The following is a 16,985-nucleotide window of genomic DNA, read 5'->3' on the forward strand; positions in this document are numbered from 1 at the left end:
AGATAGATAGAAACATGTCAGTCACATATATATGAAGTACAGTGACAGTGCTGGTTACTGTACTTGTCATCTAGTGTTAAAATAACGGATTTATTTAAAAAAAAATTGGCGTGGGGTTCCCCTTAATTTTAGTCTCTAGCGGAGGTTAAGCAGACGGCTGGGGCAGATGTTTGAAGCCTGGGAAGGGGGTAATACCCACGGAGCTTCCCAGGCTACTAATATCAGCCCCCAGCTGAATACATAGCCTTTACTAGCTATTAAAATGGGGGACCCCCCAAAAAAAATGACGTGGGGTCCCCCCTAATTTAATAGCTAGCAAAGGCTAGGCAGACAGCTGGGGGCTGATATTAATAGCCCAGGAAGGGAGCCATGAATATTGGCCCCCTCCCAGGCTAGAAACACCAGCCATCAGCCGCCCCAGAAATGGCGCATTCATAGGATGCGCCAATTCTGGCACTTAGCCTCGCTCTTCCACGCTGCCCTGGTGCGGTGGCAAGGGGTAATAGGGCTGGGGTTGATGTCAGCTTATAATGCCAGCTGACATCAAGCCCAGGTTAGTAATGGAGAGGCGTCTATAAGACACCCCCATTACTAACCCCATAGTAAAAGTTAAAAAAAACACAAACACCCAGAATAAAGTCCTTTAATTGAAATAAACACACAATTCTTTATTGTTCTAAATTAAAACAGACTTACCATCACGCCCATTCCAGCTGAAGCCAACGATCTCCTGCAATAAAAGTAAAATAATAAAGCAACCTCATCCTTACCTTTCCATGGTTCCCAGGACAGCTTCAGCTCTGCTACATCGAGATGACAGGCTGGACCGCAGCAGAACGCTGCCATCCAGCCTGTCATCCCGCAGACACTGAGAAGCGCAGGCATGCTTGCGCTCCTCAGTGTCTCGCTGTGACGGCATCCAGATGAGCCGACAATGAACTCAGCTCACCTCCTGGACGTCCGTCACTGACAGCGTGGGAAACTTCTACTGCGCATGCGGGGAGCAGGAGAATTTTCCCACGCTGTCAGTGACGTGCATGAGGTGAGCCGAGTTCATTGGACATGATCTCGGCTCATCTGGATGCCGTCACAGTCAGACACTGAGGAGCACAAGCATGCCTGCGCTTCTCAGTGTCTGCCGCATGGCAAGCTGAACGGCAGCGTTCTGCTGCGGTCCAGCCTGTCATGTGAATGTAGCAGAGCTGGACCGGTCCTGGGAACCATGGAGAGGTAAGGATGAGGTTGCTTTATTATTTTACTTTTATTGCAGGAGATCGTTGGCTTCAGCTGCAATGGGCGTGATGGTAAGTATGGTTTAATTTAGAACAATAAAGGATTGTGTCTTTATTTCAATTAAAGGACTTTATTCTGGGTGTTGTGTTTTTTTTAAATACTTTACTAGAAATTCATGGTGGTCATGTCTAATATTGGCGTGACCCCATGAATTTCGGGCTTAGGGCCAGCTGATAATGCCAAGCTGGCCCTAACCCCTTTATTACCCAGTGAGCCACCGCACCAGGGCCCTGGATGAGTTGGGTACAGCGCCAGAAGATGGCGCTTCTATGAACGCGCCATTTTCTGGGGTGGCTGCGGACTGCAATTTGCAGCGGGGGGGGGGAAGGGGGGCAGAAAGCTTGGGCCTCCCTGCGCTGCAGATTCCAGCCCCCAGCTGCCTAGTTGTACCTGGCTGGACACAAAAATAGGGCGAAGCCCCACGTCTTTTTTTTTTTTAATTATTTCATGAAATAATTAAAAAAAGGGCTTCCCTATATTGTTGTGTCCGGCCAGGTACAAATAGGCAGCTGGTGGTTGGGGGCAGCCCGTTCCTGCCTGCTGTACCTGGCTGGACACAAAAATATGGCGAAGCCCACGTCAACATTTTTGGGAAAAATTAATTACAAAATTAATAATAATTTAGGGACTGCATCTTTATTAACCCCTCAATTGTCATTTAGTGTTAAAATAAAGGATTTTTTAAAAAGAAAATTGGCGTGGGATCCACCATCATTATAGTCTCTAGCGGAGGTTAAGCAGACGGCTGGGGCAGATGTTTGAAGTCTGGGAAGGGGGTAATACCCACGGAGCTTCCCAGGCTACTAATATCAGCCCCCAGCTGAATACCTAGCCTTTACTAGCTATTAGAATGGGGGACCCCCCCAAAAAATGACGTGGGGTCCCCCCTATTTTAATATGTTTATGAGTGACAGTTTTCCTGCTATATACCTGCATGTCATAAGAATTTAAATTAAAAAAGGACCATGTTAAATTCAAATCTGTTTTTTTTAAATTTTTACCGGTGTTTGGTATGCGTTGGAAAAGGGGTAGTCTTATACGGTGAATATATCCTAAACTCTATATTTTAACAGGAAAGTAGGGGGGTCGTCTTATACACCAGGTCGTCTTATACGCCGGAATATACGGTAATTTGATATTCATACCACCAGGGGGAGCTGTTGATCCATAGATTTCCTGCTGTCGGCCTCATGTTGGTGACAGTGTGGAATGGGTCTGCAGACTACTTGCTTCGTATTCAGTAAATGGACAGAAAGTCATAAAAAGCTTTATAGGTATATTGGGTGGGGATTGGGTCTGCAGACTACTTGCATCGTTCTCCATAAATGTACAGATAGAGAAAGTCATATAAAAATCTATCAACGTCTGTAGCCTTATAGGTGTATTGAAAGTAAAATTCCACCTAAACCAGGGATGTCAAACTCAAAACACACGGAGGGCCAAAATGAAAAACTTGGACAAAGCCGTGGGCCAACCAGTATACAGCAATGGGTCCCACACAGTCCTCCATACAGAATAATGGGCCCCACATAGCCCTCCATACAGTATAATGGGCCCCACATAGTGCCCCATACAGTATAATGGCCCCACAAAGTCCTCCATACAGTATAATGGGCCCCACATAGTCCTCCATACAGTATGATGGGTCCTACATAGTCCTCCTTTACAGTATAATGGGCCCCACAAAGTCCTCCATACAGAATAATGGCCCCACACAGTCCTCCATACAGTATGATGGGCCCTACATAGTCCTCCATACAGAATAATGGGCCCCACATAGTCCTCTATACAGAATAATGGGCCCCACATAGGGGTGGTGGTTCTGGTATCGCGGGTCAAATATAATTACCCTGCGGGCCAAATTTGGCCCACGGGCCAGAGTTTGACCACTGTTACCTAAACTGTTCCATTTTCATAGATCACAGTGAGAATGTAGGGCTGGGGGAGCAGAGATTGGGTTTCAGGCCTTACAAAAACAATCCTTCTATTACAGATGATCCTGTCGGATGGGAATGCTGGTGGAGAGACGCCATTCTTTGAAAGCTGGATGCAGACCTGTATGCCAGGAGAGGGCAAAGTGCTAAACCCAGAGCACCCCTGCTTCCGCCATCCTGATATCCCCAAAGTGGAAGCCCTGGTAGCTCTGCTGAATACAGCCTCAGAGATGAAATTGGTGTATGTATTTTTATGATTGTCAGAAAAAGAAAACTAAGGCTGGTCGAGTCTTGGCTGTGTCCGCATGTCCTACCTGGATTTTACATTTTATGTTTGTTTGCAGTCAGACAAAGTGGCATGAAGTTTGTCTTAGTATTCCTGCAGCTATTCTGGAGGTTCATAACGCCTGGGAGAATGGAGTCCTGTCCTTTGAGGCTATACAGGTAGAAATCTGTTGGTAGATATCAGGGCATCTGCCTTCTACTTGTATTAAAACATCAATGTTAGAATTATCAAAGGAGTTGTCATGACCCGATAAGTCTGCAGTCACTCTGTGTGACTGCAGACTTATGAATCCCCCCAGGGCACGCACTTTGCACTGCGAGGATTCGCTGGTTTCTGAGCTGGGACCAGAGGGTATGTATGCATTATACATACTCCGGGCCAATGGATGCGGCCTCGCTCCACACACTTCAGTGACTGCAGACTTATCATTTTGGACTGGACAACCCCTTTAACCCTGAATCCTTGCTTTTTTTATAGCATGCAAACTTTGGGAAAATGCATTTCTTTTTCCATAGTTTCCATAATTTTTTGGACTATAGATTGCACTTTGTTATAAGACTCGCCTCAGGTTTAGACATCAGAAAATAGGAAAACTTCCCTGGTGGTGTAAATAAGCTGTCAGCTCAATTTCAGGGGTCAACAAAGTGCTCTAGGGAGCTCTATGAGTATGTAATAGGTTAACAGGCAGCTCCTGTTAGTGGATCCTTGCAGCAGTCGTAATATACACAAAAGTTTTCAATGCACACAACACAGCTGCATGGACGGTAGACGTACACAGCTCTGCTGCATGGACGGTAGACGTACACAGCTCTGCTGCATGAACGGTAGACGCACACAGCTCTGCTGCATAAACAAGACTTAGTTGCATACAAATGTATACAGACAACTATGCTGCAGACTAACATTTACACTGTAAGATGTTGTTCAATATTTTTGTCATTCGATATCTAGATTATCCACGGTAGTAGTATTTCTTACAACACATACAACTCAGCTGCATATATACACAAGTATACATATAGCTCAGCTGCATACATACACAAGTATACATATAGCTCAGCTGCATACATACACAAGTATACATATAGCTCTGCTGCATACATACACAAGTATACATATAGCTCAGCTGCATACATACACAAGTATACATATAGCTCAGTTGCATACATACACAAGTATACATATAGCTCAGTTGCATACATACACAAGTATACATATAGCTCAGCTGCATACATACACAAGTATACATATAGCTCAGTTGCATACATACACAAGTATACATATAGCTCAGTTGCATGCATACACAAGTATACATATAGCTCAGTTGCATACATACACAAGTATACATATAGCTCAGCTGCATACATACACAAGTATACATATAGCTCTGCTGCATACATACACAAGTATACATATAGCTCTGCTGCATACATACACAAGTATACATATAGCTCAGCTGCATACATACACAAGTATACATATAGCTCAGCTGCATACATACACAAGTATACATATAGCTCAGCTGCATACATACACAAGTATACATATAGCTCTGCTGCATACATACACAAGTATACATATAGCTCAGCTGCATACATACACAAGTATACATATAGCTCAGCTGCATACATACACAAGTATACATATAGCTCAGCTGCATACATAGACGAGTATACATATAGCTCAGCTGCATACATACACAAGTATACATATAGCTCAGCTGCATACATACACAAGTATACATATAGCTCAGCTGCATACATACACAAGTATACATATACAGTACAGACCAAAAGTTTGGACACACCTTCTCATTTAAAGATTTTTCTGTATTTTCATGACTATGAAAATTGTACATTCACACTGAAGGCATCAAAACTATGAATTAACACATGTGGAATTATATACTTAACAAAAAAGTGTGAAACCACTGAAAATATGTCTTATATTCTAGGTTCTTCAAAGTAGCCACCTTTTGCTTTGATGACTCTTTGCACACTCTTGGCATTCTCTTGATGAGCTTCAAGAGGTAGTGGAAATGGTTTTCACTTCACAGGTGTGCCCTGTCAGGTTTAATAAGTGGGATTTCTTGCCTTATAAATGGGGTTGGGACCATCAGTTGTGTTGTGCAGAAGTCAGGTGAATACACAGCTGATAGTCCTACTGAATAGGCTGTTAGAATTTGTATTATGGCAAGAAAAAAGCAGCTAAGTAAAGAAAAACGAGTGACCATCATTACTTTAAGAAATGAAGGTCAGTCAGTGCGAAAAATTGAGCAAACTTTTTAAAGTGTCCCCAAGTGCAGTTGCAAAAACCAACAAGCGCTACTAAGAAACTGGCTCACATGTGGACTGCCCCAGGAAAGGAAGACCAAGAGTCACCTCTGCTTCTGAGGATAAGTTTATCCGAGTCACCAGCCTCAGAAATCGCAGGTTAACAGTAGCTCAGATTAGAGACCAGGTCAATGCCACACAGAGTTCTAGCAGCAGACACATCTCTTCAACAACTGTTAAGAGGAGACTTTGTGCAACAGGCCTTCATGGTAAAATAGCTGCTAGGAAACTACTGCTAAGAACAGGCAACAAGCAGAAGAGACTTGTTTGGGCTAAAGAACACAAGGAATGGACATTAGACCAGTGGAAATCTGTGCTTTGGTCGGATGAGTCCAAATTTGGGATCTTTGGTTCCAACCACCGTGTCATTGTGCGACGCAGAAAAGGTGAACGGATGGACTCTACATGCCTGGTTCCCACCGTGAAGCATGGAGGAGGAGGTGTGATGGTGTGGGGGTGCTTTTCTGGTGACACTGTTGGGGATTTATTCAAAATTGAAGGCATACTGAACCAGCATGGCTACCACAGCATCTTGCAGCGGCATGCTATTCCATCCAGTTTGCGCTTAGTTGGACCATCATTTATTTTTCAACAGGACAATGACCCCAAACACACCTCCAGGCTGTGTAAGGGCTATTTGACCAAGAAGGAGAGTGATGGGGTGCTACGCCAGATGACCTGGCCTCCACAGTCACCAGGCCTGAACCCAATCGAGATGGTTTGGGGTGAGCTGGACCGCAGAGTGAAGGCAAAAGGGCCAACAAGTGCTAAGCCTCTCTGGGAACTCCTTCAAGATTGTTGGAAGACCATTTCCGGTGACTACCACTTGAAGCTCATCAAGAGAATGCCAAGAGTGTGCAAAGCAGTCATCAAAGCAAAAGGTGGCTACTTTGAAGAACCTAGAATATAGACATATTTTCAGTTGTTTCACACTTTTTTGTTAAGTATATAACTCCACATGTGCTAATTCATAGTTTTGATGCCTTCAGTGTGAATGTACAATTTTCATAGTCATGAAAATACAGAAAAATCTTTAAATGAGAAGGTGTGTCCAAACTTTTGGTCTGTACTGTAGCTCAGCTGCATACATACACAAGTATACATATAGCTCAGCTGCATACATACACAAGTATACATATAGCTCAGCTGCATACATACACAAGTATACATATAGCTCTGCTGCATACATACACAAGTATACATATAGCTCAGCTGCATACATACACAAGTATACATATAGCTCAGCTGCATACATACACAAGTATACATATAGCTCTGCTGCATACATACACAAGTATACATATAGCTCTGCTGCATACATACACAAGTATACATATAGCTCTGCTGCATACATACACAAGTATACATATAGCTCTGCTGCATACATACACAAGTATACATATAGCTCAGCTGCATACATACACAAGTATACATATAGCTCAGCTGCATACATACACAAGTATACATATAGCTCAGCTGCATACATACACAAGTATACATATAGCTCTGCTGCATACATACACAAGTATACATATAGCTCTGCTGCATACATACACAAGTATACATATAGCTCAGCTGCATACATACACGAGTATACATATAGCTCAGCTGCATACATACACAAGTATACATATAGCTCAGCTGCATACATACACAAGTATACATATAGCTCAGCTGCATACATACACAAGTATACATATAGCTCAGCTGCATACATACACAAGTATACATATAGCTCAGCTGCATACATACACAAGTATACATATAGCTCTGCTGCATACATACACAAGTATACATATAGCTCTGCTGCATACATACACAAGTATACATATAGCTCAGCTGCATACATACACAAGTATATATAGCTCAGCTGCATACATACACAAGTATACATATAGCTCTGCTGCATACATACACAAGTATACATATAGCTCAGCTGCATACATACACAAGTATACATATAGCTCAGCTGCATACATACACAAGTATACATATAGCTCTGCTGCATACATACACAAGTATACATATAGCTCAGCTGCATACATACACAAGTATACATATAGCTCTGCTGCATACATACACAAGTATACATATAGCTCAGCTGCATACATACACAAGTATACATATGGCTCAGCTGCATACATACACAAGTATACATATAGCTCAGCTGCATACATACACAAGTATACATATAGCTCAGTTGCATACATACACAAGTATACATATAGCTCTGCTGCATACATACACAAGTATACATATAGCTCAGCTGCATACATACACAAGTATACATATAGCTCAGCTGCTTACATACACGAGTATACATATAGCTCAGCTGCATACATACACGAGTATACATATAGCTCAGCTGCATACATACACGAGTATACATATAGCTCAGCTGCATACATACACAAGTATACATATAGCTCAGCTGCATACATACACAAGTATACATATAGCTCAGCTGCATACATACACAAGTATACATATAGCTCAGCTGCATACATACACAAGTATACATATAGCTCTGCTGCATACATACACAAGTATACATATATCTCTGCTGCATACATACACAAGTATACATATAGCTCAGCTGCATACATACACAAGTATACATATAGCTCAGCTGCATACATACACAAGTATATATAGCTCAGCTGCATACATACACAAGTATACATATAGCTCAGCTGCATACATACACGAGTATACATATAGCTCAGCTGCATACATACACAAGTATACATATAGCTCTGCTGCATACATACACGAGTATACATATAGCTCTGCTGCATACATACACAAGTATACATATAGCTCAGCTGCATACATACACAAGTATACATATAGCTCAGCTGCATACATACACAAGTATACATATAGCTCAGCTGCATACATACACAAGTATACATATAGCTCAGCTGCATACATACACAAGTATACATATAGCTCAGCTGCATACATACACAAGTATACATATAGCTCAGCTGCATACATACACAAGTATACATATAGCTCAGCTGCATACATACACAAGTATACATATAGCTCAGCTGCATACATACACAAGTATACATATAGCTCTGCTGCATACATACACAAGTATACATATATCTCTGCTGCATACATACACAAGTATACATATAGCTCAGCTGCATACATACACAAGTATACATATAGCTCAGCTGCATACATACACAAGTATATATAGCTCAGCTGCATACATACACAAGTATACATATAGCTCTGCTGCATACATACACAAGTATACATATAGCTCAGCTGCATACATACACAAGTATACATATAGCTCAGCTGCATACATACACAAGTATACATATAGCTCAGCTGCATACATACACAAGTATACATATAGCTCAGCTGCATACATACACAAGTATATATAGCTCAGCTGCATACATACACAAGTATACATATAGCTCTGCTGCATACATACACAAGTATACATATAGCTCAGCTGCATACATACACAAGTATACATATAGCTCAGCTGCATACATACACAAGTATACATATAGCTCAGCTGCATACATACACAAGTATACATATAGCTCAGCTGCATACATAAACAAGTATACATATAGCTCAGCTGCATACATACACAAGTATACATATAGCTCAGCTGCATACATACACAAGTATACATATAGCTCAGCTGCATACATACACAAGTATACATATACAGTACAGACCAAAAGTTTGGACACACCTTCTCATTTAAAGATTTTTCTGTATTTTCATGACTATGAAAATTGTACATTCACACTGAAGGCATCAAAACTATTAATGAACACATGTGGAATTATATACTTAACAAAAAAGTGTGAAACCACTGAAAATATATCTTATATTCTAGGTTCTTCAAAATAGCCACCTTTTGCTTTGATGACTGCTTTGCACACTCTTGGCATTCTCTTGATGAGCTTCAAGAGGTAGCGGAAATGGTTTTCACTTCACAGGTGTGCCCTGTCAGGTTTAATAAGTGGGATTTCTTGCCTTATAAATGGGGTTGGGACCATCAGTTGTGTTGTGCAGAAGTCAGGTGAATACACAGCTGATAGTCCTACTGAATAGACTGTTAGCTGCTTTTTTCTTGCCATAATACAAATTCTAAGTAAAGAAAAACGAGTGACCATCATTACTTTAAGAAATGAAGGTCAGTCAGTGCGAAAAATTGGGCAAACTTTGAAAGTGTCCCCAAGTGCAGTTGCAAAAACCAACAAGCGCTACTAAGAAACTGGCTCACATGAGGACTGCCCCAGGAAAGGAAGACCAAGAGTCACCTCTGCTTCTGAGGATAAGTTTATCCGAGTCACCAGCCTCCGAAATCGCAGGTTAACAGCAGCTCAGATTAGAGACCAGGTCAATGCCACACAGAGTTCTAGCAGCAGACACATCTCTTCAACAACTGTTAAGAGGAGACTTTGTGCAGCAGGCCTTCATGGTAAAATAGCTGCTAGGAAACCACTGCTAAGGACAGGCAACAAGCAGAAGAGACTTGTTTGGGCTAAAGAACACAAGGAATGGACATTAGACCAGTGGAAATCTGTGCTTTGGTCTGATGAGTCCAAATTTGAGATCTTTGGTTCCAACCACTGTGTCTTTGTGCGAAGCAGAAAAGGTGAACGGATGGACTCTACATGCCTGGTTCCCACCGTGAAGCATGGAGGAGGAGGTGTGATGGTGTGGGGGTGCTTTGCTGGTGACACTGTTGGGGATTTATTCAAAATTGAAGGCATACTGAACCAGCATGGCTACCACAGCATCTTGCAGTGGCATGCTATTCCATCCAGTTTGCGCTTAGTTGGACCATCATTTATTTTTCAACAGGACAATGACCCCAAACACACCTCCAAGCTGTGTAAGGCTGAGTTCACACGATGCGTTTTTCATGCGTTTCCGCGGCGTTTTTGCAGTTGCGTAAACGCCGCGGAAAAGCATGAAAAACGCATGGTAGAAGGGCAGCAATGTTCCCCAATTGAAATCCGCATGTGCTGTGCCCATGATGCGGATTTTTCCGCAGCGTAAACGCTGCGGTCAAAAATCCGCAACATGTCAATTAATTTTGCGGAAACGCTGCTCTTTTGCCGCCATTGACTTGCATTAGACCGCATGGAATCCGCATCACTGTATATGTTGATGCGCATTCCATGCGGTCTAATGTGCGGATGGTACCCGGGTGTGGATGAGAGGACTCTCATCCAGACCCAGGTACCATTTTAAAAAAAAGAATAAAATAAAAAATATATATATTCTCACCTTCTGATGGCCCGCGCTGCGTCCTGCCGGCTTCCCGCGCACTTCGCGGTTGAATGAAGGACCTTCGCTGACGTCAGAGTCATGTCACGGGTCACGTCACGTGACGCTGACGTCGGAAGGTCCTACAGTCTTCACTGCCGGCAGCCGGGACCGATGAAGCAGGACACCGGGGGACATCAGAGGGTAAAGTATATATTTATTTTTTGACATTCACACACTATATAAATCCATGCTGTTTGCATGGATTTATATAGTGTGAAGTTGACAAGCACTTTCCAAGTGATGCTAAAATCGCTTGGGAAGCGCTTGTCAACCCGCATGCGGAAATGAAAGTGAAGACCGCTTCATTTCCGCATGTCCCTGGCAGGAAACCGCATGTACAATCCGCATGCGTTTTTTACTGCCAGAGAGATGCAGAAACGCTCAGGAAAAAATCCTGAGCATTTCTGCATCGTGTGCACATACCCTAAGGGCTATTTGACCAAGAAGGAGAGTGATGGGGTGCTACGCCAGATGACCTGGCCTTCACAGTCACCAGACCTGAACCCAATCGACATGGTTTGGGGTGAGCTGGACCGCAGAGTGAAGGCAAAAGGGCCAACAAGTGCTAAGCATCTCTGGGAACTCCTTCAAGATTGTTGGAAGACCATTTCCGGTGACTTCCTCTTGAAGCTCATCAAGAGAATGCCAAGAGTGTGCAAAGCAGTCATCAAAGCAAAAGGTGGCTACTTTGAAGAACCTAGAATATAAGACATATTTTCAGTTGTTTCACACTTTTTTGTTAAGTATATAATTCCACATGTGTTAATTCATAGTTTTGATGCCTTCAGTGTGAATGTACAATTTTCATAGTCATGAAAATACAGAAAAATCTTTAAATGAGAAGGTGTGTCCAAACTTTTGGTCTGTACTGTAGCTCAGCTGCATACATACACAAGTATACATATAGCTCAGCTGCATACATACACAAGTATACATATAGCTCTGCTGCATACATACACAAGTATACATATAGCTCTGCTGCATACATACACAAGTATACATATAGCTCTGCTGCATACATACACAAGTATACATATAGCTCAGCTGCATACATACACAAGTATACATATAGCTCAGCTGCATACATACACAAGTATACATATAGCTCTGCTGCATACATACACAAGTATACATATAGCTCAGCTGCATACATACACAAGTATACATATAGCTCAGCTGCATACATACACAAGTATACATATAGCTCTGCTGCATACATACACAAGTATACATATAGCTCAGCTGCATACATACACAAGTATACATGTAGCTCAGCTGCATACATACACAAGTATACATATAGCTCTGCTGCATACATACACCAGTATACATATAGCTCTGCTGCATACATACACAAGTATACATATAGCTCTGCTGCATACATACACAAGTATACATATAGCTCTGCTGCATACATACACAAGTATACATATAGCTCAGCTGCATACATACACAGGTATACATGTAGCTCAGCTGCATACATACACAAGTATACATATAGCTCTGCTGCATACATACACCAGTATACATATAGCTCTGCTGCATACATACACAAGTATACATATAGCTCATCTGCATACATACACGAGTATACATATAGCTCAGCTGCATACATACACGAGTATACATATAGCTCAGCTGCATACATACACAAGTATACATATAGCTCAGCTGCATACATGCACAAGTATACATATAGCTCAGCTGCATACATACACAAGTATACATATAGCTCAGCTGCATACATACACAAGTATACATATAGCTCTGCTGCATACATACACCAGTATACATATAGCTCTGCTGCATACATACACAAGTATACATATAGCTCAGCTGCATACATACACAAGTATACATATAGCTCAGCTGCATACATACACAAGTATACATATAGCTCAGCTGCATACATACACAAGTATACATATAGCTCAGCTGCATACATACACAAGTATACATATAGCTCAGCTGCATACATACACAAGTATACATATAGCTCAGCTGCATACATACACAAGTATACATATAGCTCAGCTGCATACATACACAAGTATACATATAGCTCTGCTGCATACATACACAAGTATACATATAGCTCAGCTGCATACATACACAAGTATACATATAGCTCAGCTGCATACATACACAAGTATACATATAGCTCAGCTGCATACATACACAAGTATACATATAGCTCTGCTGCATACATACACAAGTATACATATAGCTCTGCTGCATACATACACAAGTATACATATAGCTCTGCTGCATACATACACAAGTATACATATAGCTCAGCTGCATACATACACAAGTATACATATAGCTCAGCTGCATACATACACAAGTATACATATAGCTCAGCTGCATACATACACAAGTATACATATAGCTCAGCTGCATACATACACAAGTATACATATAGCTCTGCTGCATACATACACAAGTATACATATAGCTCAGCTGCATACATACACAAGTATACATATAGCTCAGCTGCATACATACACAAGTATACATATAGCTCTGCTGCATACATACACAAGTATACATATAGCTCTGCTGCATACATACACAAGTATACATATAGCTCTGCTGCATACATACACAAGTATACATATAGCTCAGCTGCATACATACACAAGTATACATATAGCTCAGCTGCATACATACACAAGTATACATATAGCTCAGCTGCATACATACACAAGTATACATATAGCTCAGCTGCATACATACACAAGTATACATATAGCTCTGCTGCATACATACACAAGTATACATATAGCTCAGCTGCATACATACACAAGTATACATATAGCTCAGCTGCATACATAAGTATACATATAGCTCAGCTGCATACATACACAAGTATACATATAGCTCAGCTGCATACATACACAAGTATACATATAGCTCAGCTGCATACATACACAAGTATACATATAGCTCAGCTGCATACATACACAAGTATACATACTAACCCTAACCTACATATCTAGATTATCCATGGTAGTAGTATTTCTTACAACACGTACAACTCAGCTGCATATATACACAAGTATACATATAGCTCAGCTGCATACATGCACGAGTATACATATAGCTCAGCTGCATACATACACAAGTATACATATAGCTCAGCTGCATACATACACAAGTATACATATAGCTCAGCTGCATACATACACGAGTATACATATAGCTCAGCTGCATACATACACAAGTATACATATAGCTCAGCTGCATACATACACAAGTATACATATAGCTCAGCTGCATACATACACAAGTATACATATAGCTCAGCTGCATACATACACAAGTATACATATAGCTCAGCTGCATACATACACAAGTATACATATAGCTCAGCTGCATACATACACAAGTATACATATAGCTCAGCTGCATACATACACAAGTATACATATAGCTCTGCTGCATACATACACAAGTATACATATAGCTCAGCTGCATACATACACAAGTATACATATAGCTCAGCTGCATACATACACAAGTATACATATAGCTCAGCTGCATACATACACAAGTATACATATAGCTCAGCTGCATACATACACAAGTATACATATAGCTCAGCTGCATACATACACAAGTATACATATAGCTCAGCTGCATACATACACGAGTATACATATAGCTCAGCTGCATACATACACAAGTATACATATAGCTCAGCTGCATACATACACAAGCATACATATAGCTCTGCTGCATACATACACCAGTATGCATATAGCTCTGCTGCATACATACACAAGTATACATATAGCTCAGCTGCATACATACACAAGTATACATATAGCTCAGCTGCATACATACACAAGTATACATATAGCTCAGCTGCATACATACACCAGTATACATATAGCTCTGCTGCATACATACACAAGTATACATATAGCTCTGCTGCATACATACACAAGTATACATATAGCTCAGCTGCATACATACACAAGTATACATATAGCTCTGCTGCATACATACACAAGTATACATATAGCTCAGCTGCATACATACACAAGTATACATATAGCTCAGCTGCATACATACACAAGTATACATATAGCTCAGCTGCATACATACACAAGTATACATATAGCTCAGCTGCATACATACACAAGTATACATATAGCTCAGCTGCATACATACACAAGTATACATATAGCTCTGCTGCATACATACACAAGTATACATATAGCTCAGCTGCATACATACACAAGTATACATATAGCTCAGCTGCATACATACACAAGTATACATATAGCTCAGCTGCATACATACACAAGTATACATATAGCTCAGTTGCATACATACACAAGTATACATATAGCTCAGCTGCATACATACACAAGTATACATATAGCTCAGCTGCATACATACACAAGTATACATATAGCTCAGCTGCATACATACACAAGTATACATATAGCTCAGCTGCATACATACACAAGTATACATATAGCTCAGCTGCATACATACACAAGTATACATATAGCTCAGCTGCATACATACACAAGTATACATATAGCTCTGCTGCATACATACACAAGTATACATATAGCTCAGCTGCATACATACACAAGTATACATATAGCTCAGCTGCATACATACACAAGTATACATATAGCTCAGCTGCATACATACACAAATATACATATAGCTCAGCTGCATACATACACAAGTATACATATAGCTCAGCTGCATGCATACACAAGTATACATATAGCTCTGCTGCATACATACACAAGTATACATATAGCTCTGCTGCATACATACACAAGTATACATATAGCTCAGCTGCATACATACACAAGTATACATATAGCTCAGCTGCATACATACACAAGTATACATATAGCTCTGCTGCATACATACACAAGTATACATATAGCTCTGCTGCATACATACACAAGTATACATATAGCTCAGCTGCATACATACACAAGTATACATATAGCTCACCTGCATACATACACAAGTATACATATAGCTCAGCTGCATACATACATAAGTATACATATAGCTCAGCTGCATACATACACAAGTATACATATAGCTCAGCTGCATACATACACAAGTATACATATAGCTCAGCTGCATACATACACAAGTATACATATAGCTCAGCTGCATACATACACAAGTATACATACTAACCCTAACCTACATATCTAGATTATCCATGGTAGTAGTATTTCTTACAACACGTACAACTCAGCTGCATATATACACAAGTATACATATAGCTCAGCTGCATACATACACAAGTATACATATAGCTCTGCTGCATACATACACAAGTATACATATAGCTCTGCTGCATACATACACAAGTATACATATAGCTCAGCTGCATACATACACAAGTATACATATAGCTCTGCTGCATACATACACAAGTATACATATAGCTCAGCTGCATACATACACAAGTATACATATAGCTCAGCTGCATACATACACAAGTATACATATAGCTCAGCTGCATACATACACAAGTATACATATAGCTCAGCTGCATACATACACAAGTATACATATAGCTCAGCTGCATACATACACAAGTATACATATAGCTCAGCTGCATACATACACGAGTATACATATAGCTCAGCTGCATACATACAAAAGTATACATATAGCTCAGCTGCATACATACACAAGTATACATATAGCTCAGCTGCATACATACACAAGTATACATATAGCTCTGCTGCATACATACACCAGTATACATATAGCTCTGCTGCATACATACACCAGTATACATATAGCTCTGCTGCA

At 40.8% G+C, this 16,985-nt stretch overlaps 1 protein-coding gene across 1 annotated transcript in view; it reads left to right on the plus strand.

Annotated features, from left to right (window-relative positions):
• The window catches only part of MED24 (mediator complex subunit 24), a 119,278-nt gene that overhangs the window by 45,609 nt on the left and 56,684 nt on the right, over window positions 1-16,985 (plus strand). The window contains exons 17-18 of the mRNA XM_073683386.1: window positions 3,287-3,468; window positions 3,572-3,671. Coding sequence (XP_073539487.1) covers window positions 3,287-3,468; window positions 3,572-3,671 — 282 coding nt within the window. The remainder of the gene's footprint in view (window positions 1-3,286; window positions 3,469-3,571; window positions 3,672-16,985) is intronic.

The sequence above is a fragment of the Phyllobates terribilis genome, unplaced genomic scaffold (assembly GCF_046119375.1).
Source record: "Phyllobates terribilis strain yellow unplaced genomic scaffold, ASM4611937v1 Scaffold_5__5_contigs__length_657084704, whole genome shotgun sequence".
In the NCBI taxonomy this organism is placed as follows: domain Eukaryota; kingdom Metazoa; phylum Chordata; class Amphibia; order Anura; family Dendrobatidae; genus Phyllobates; species Phyllobates terribilis.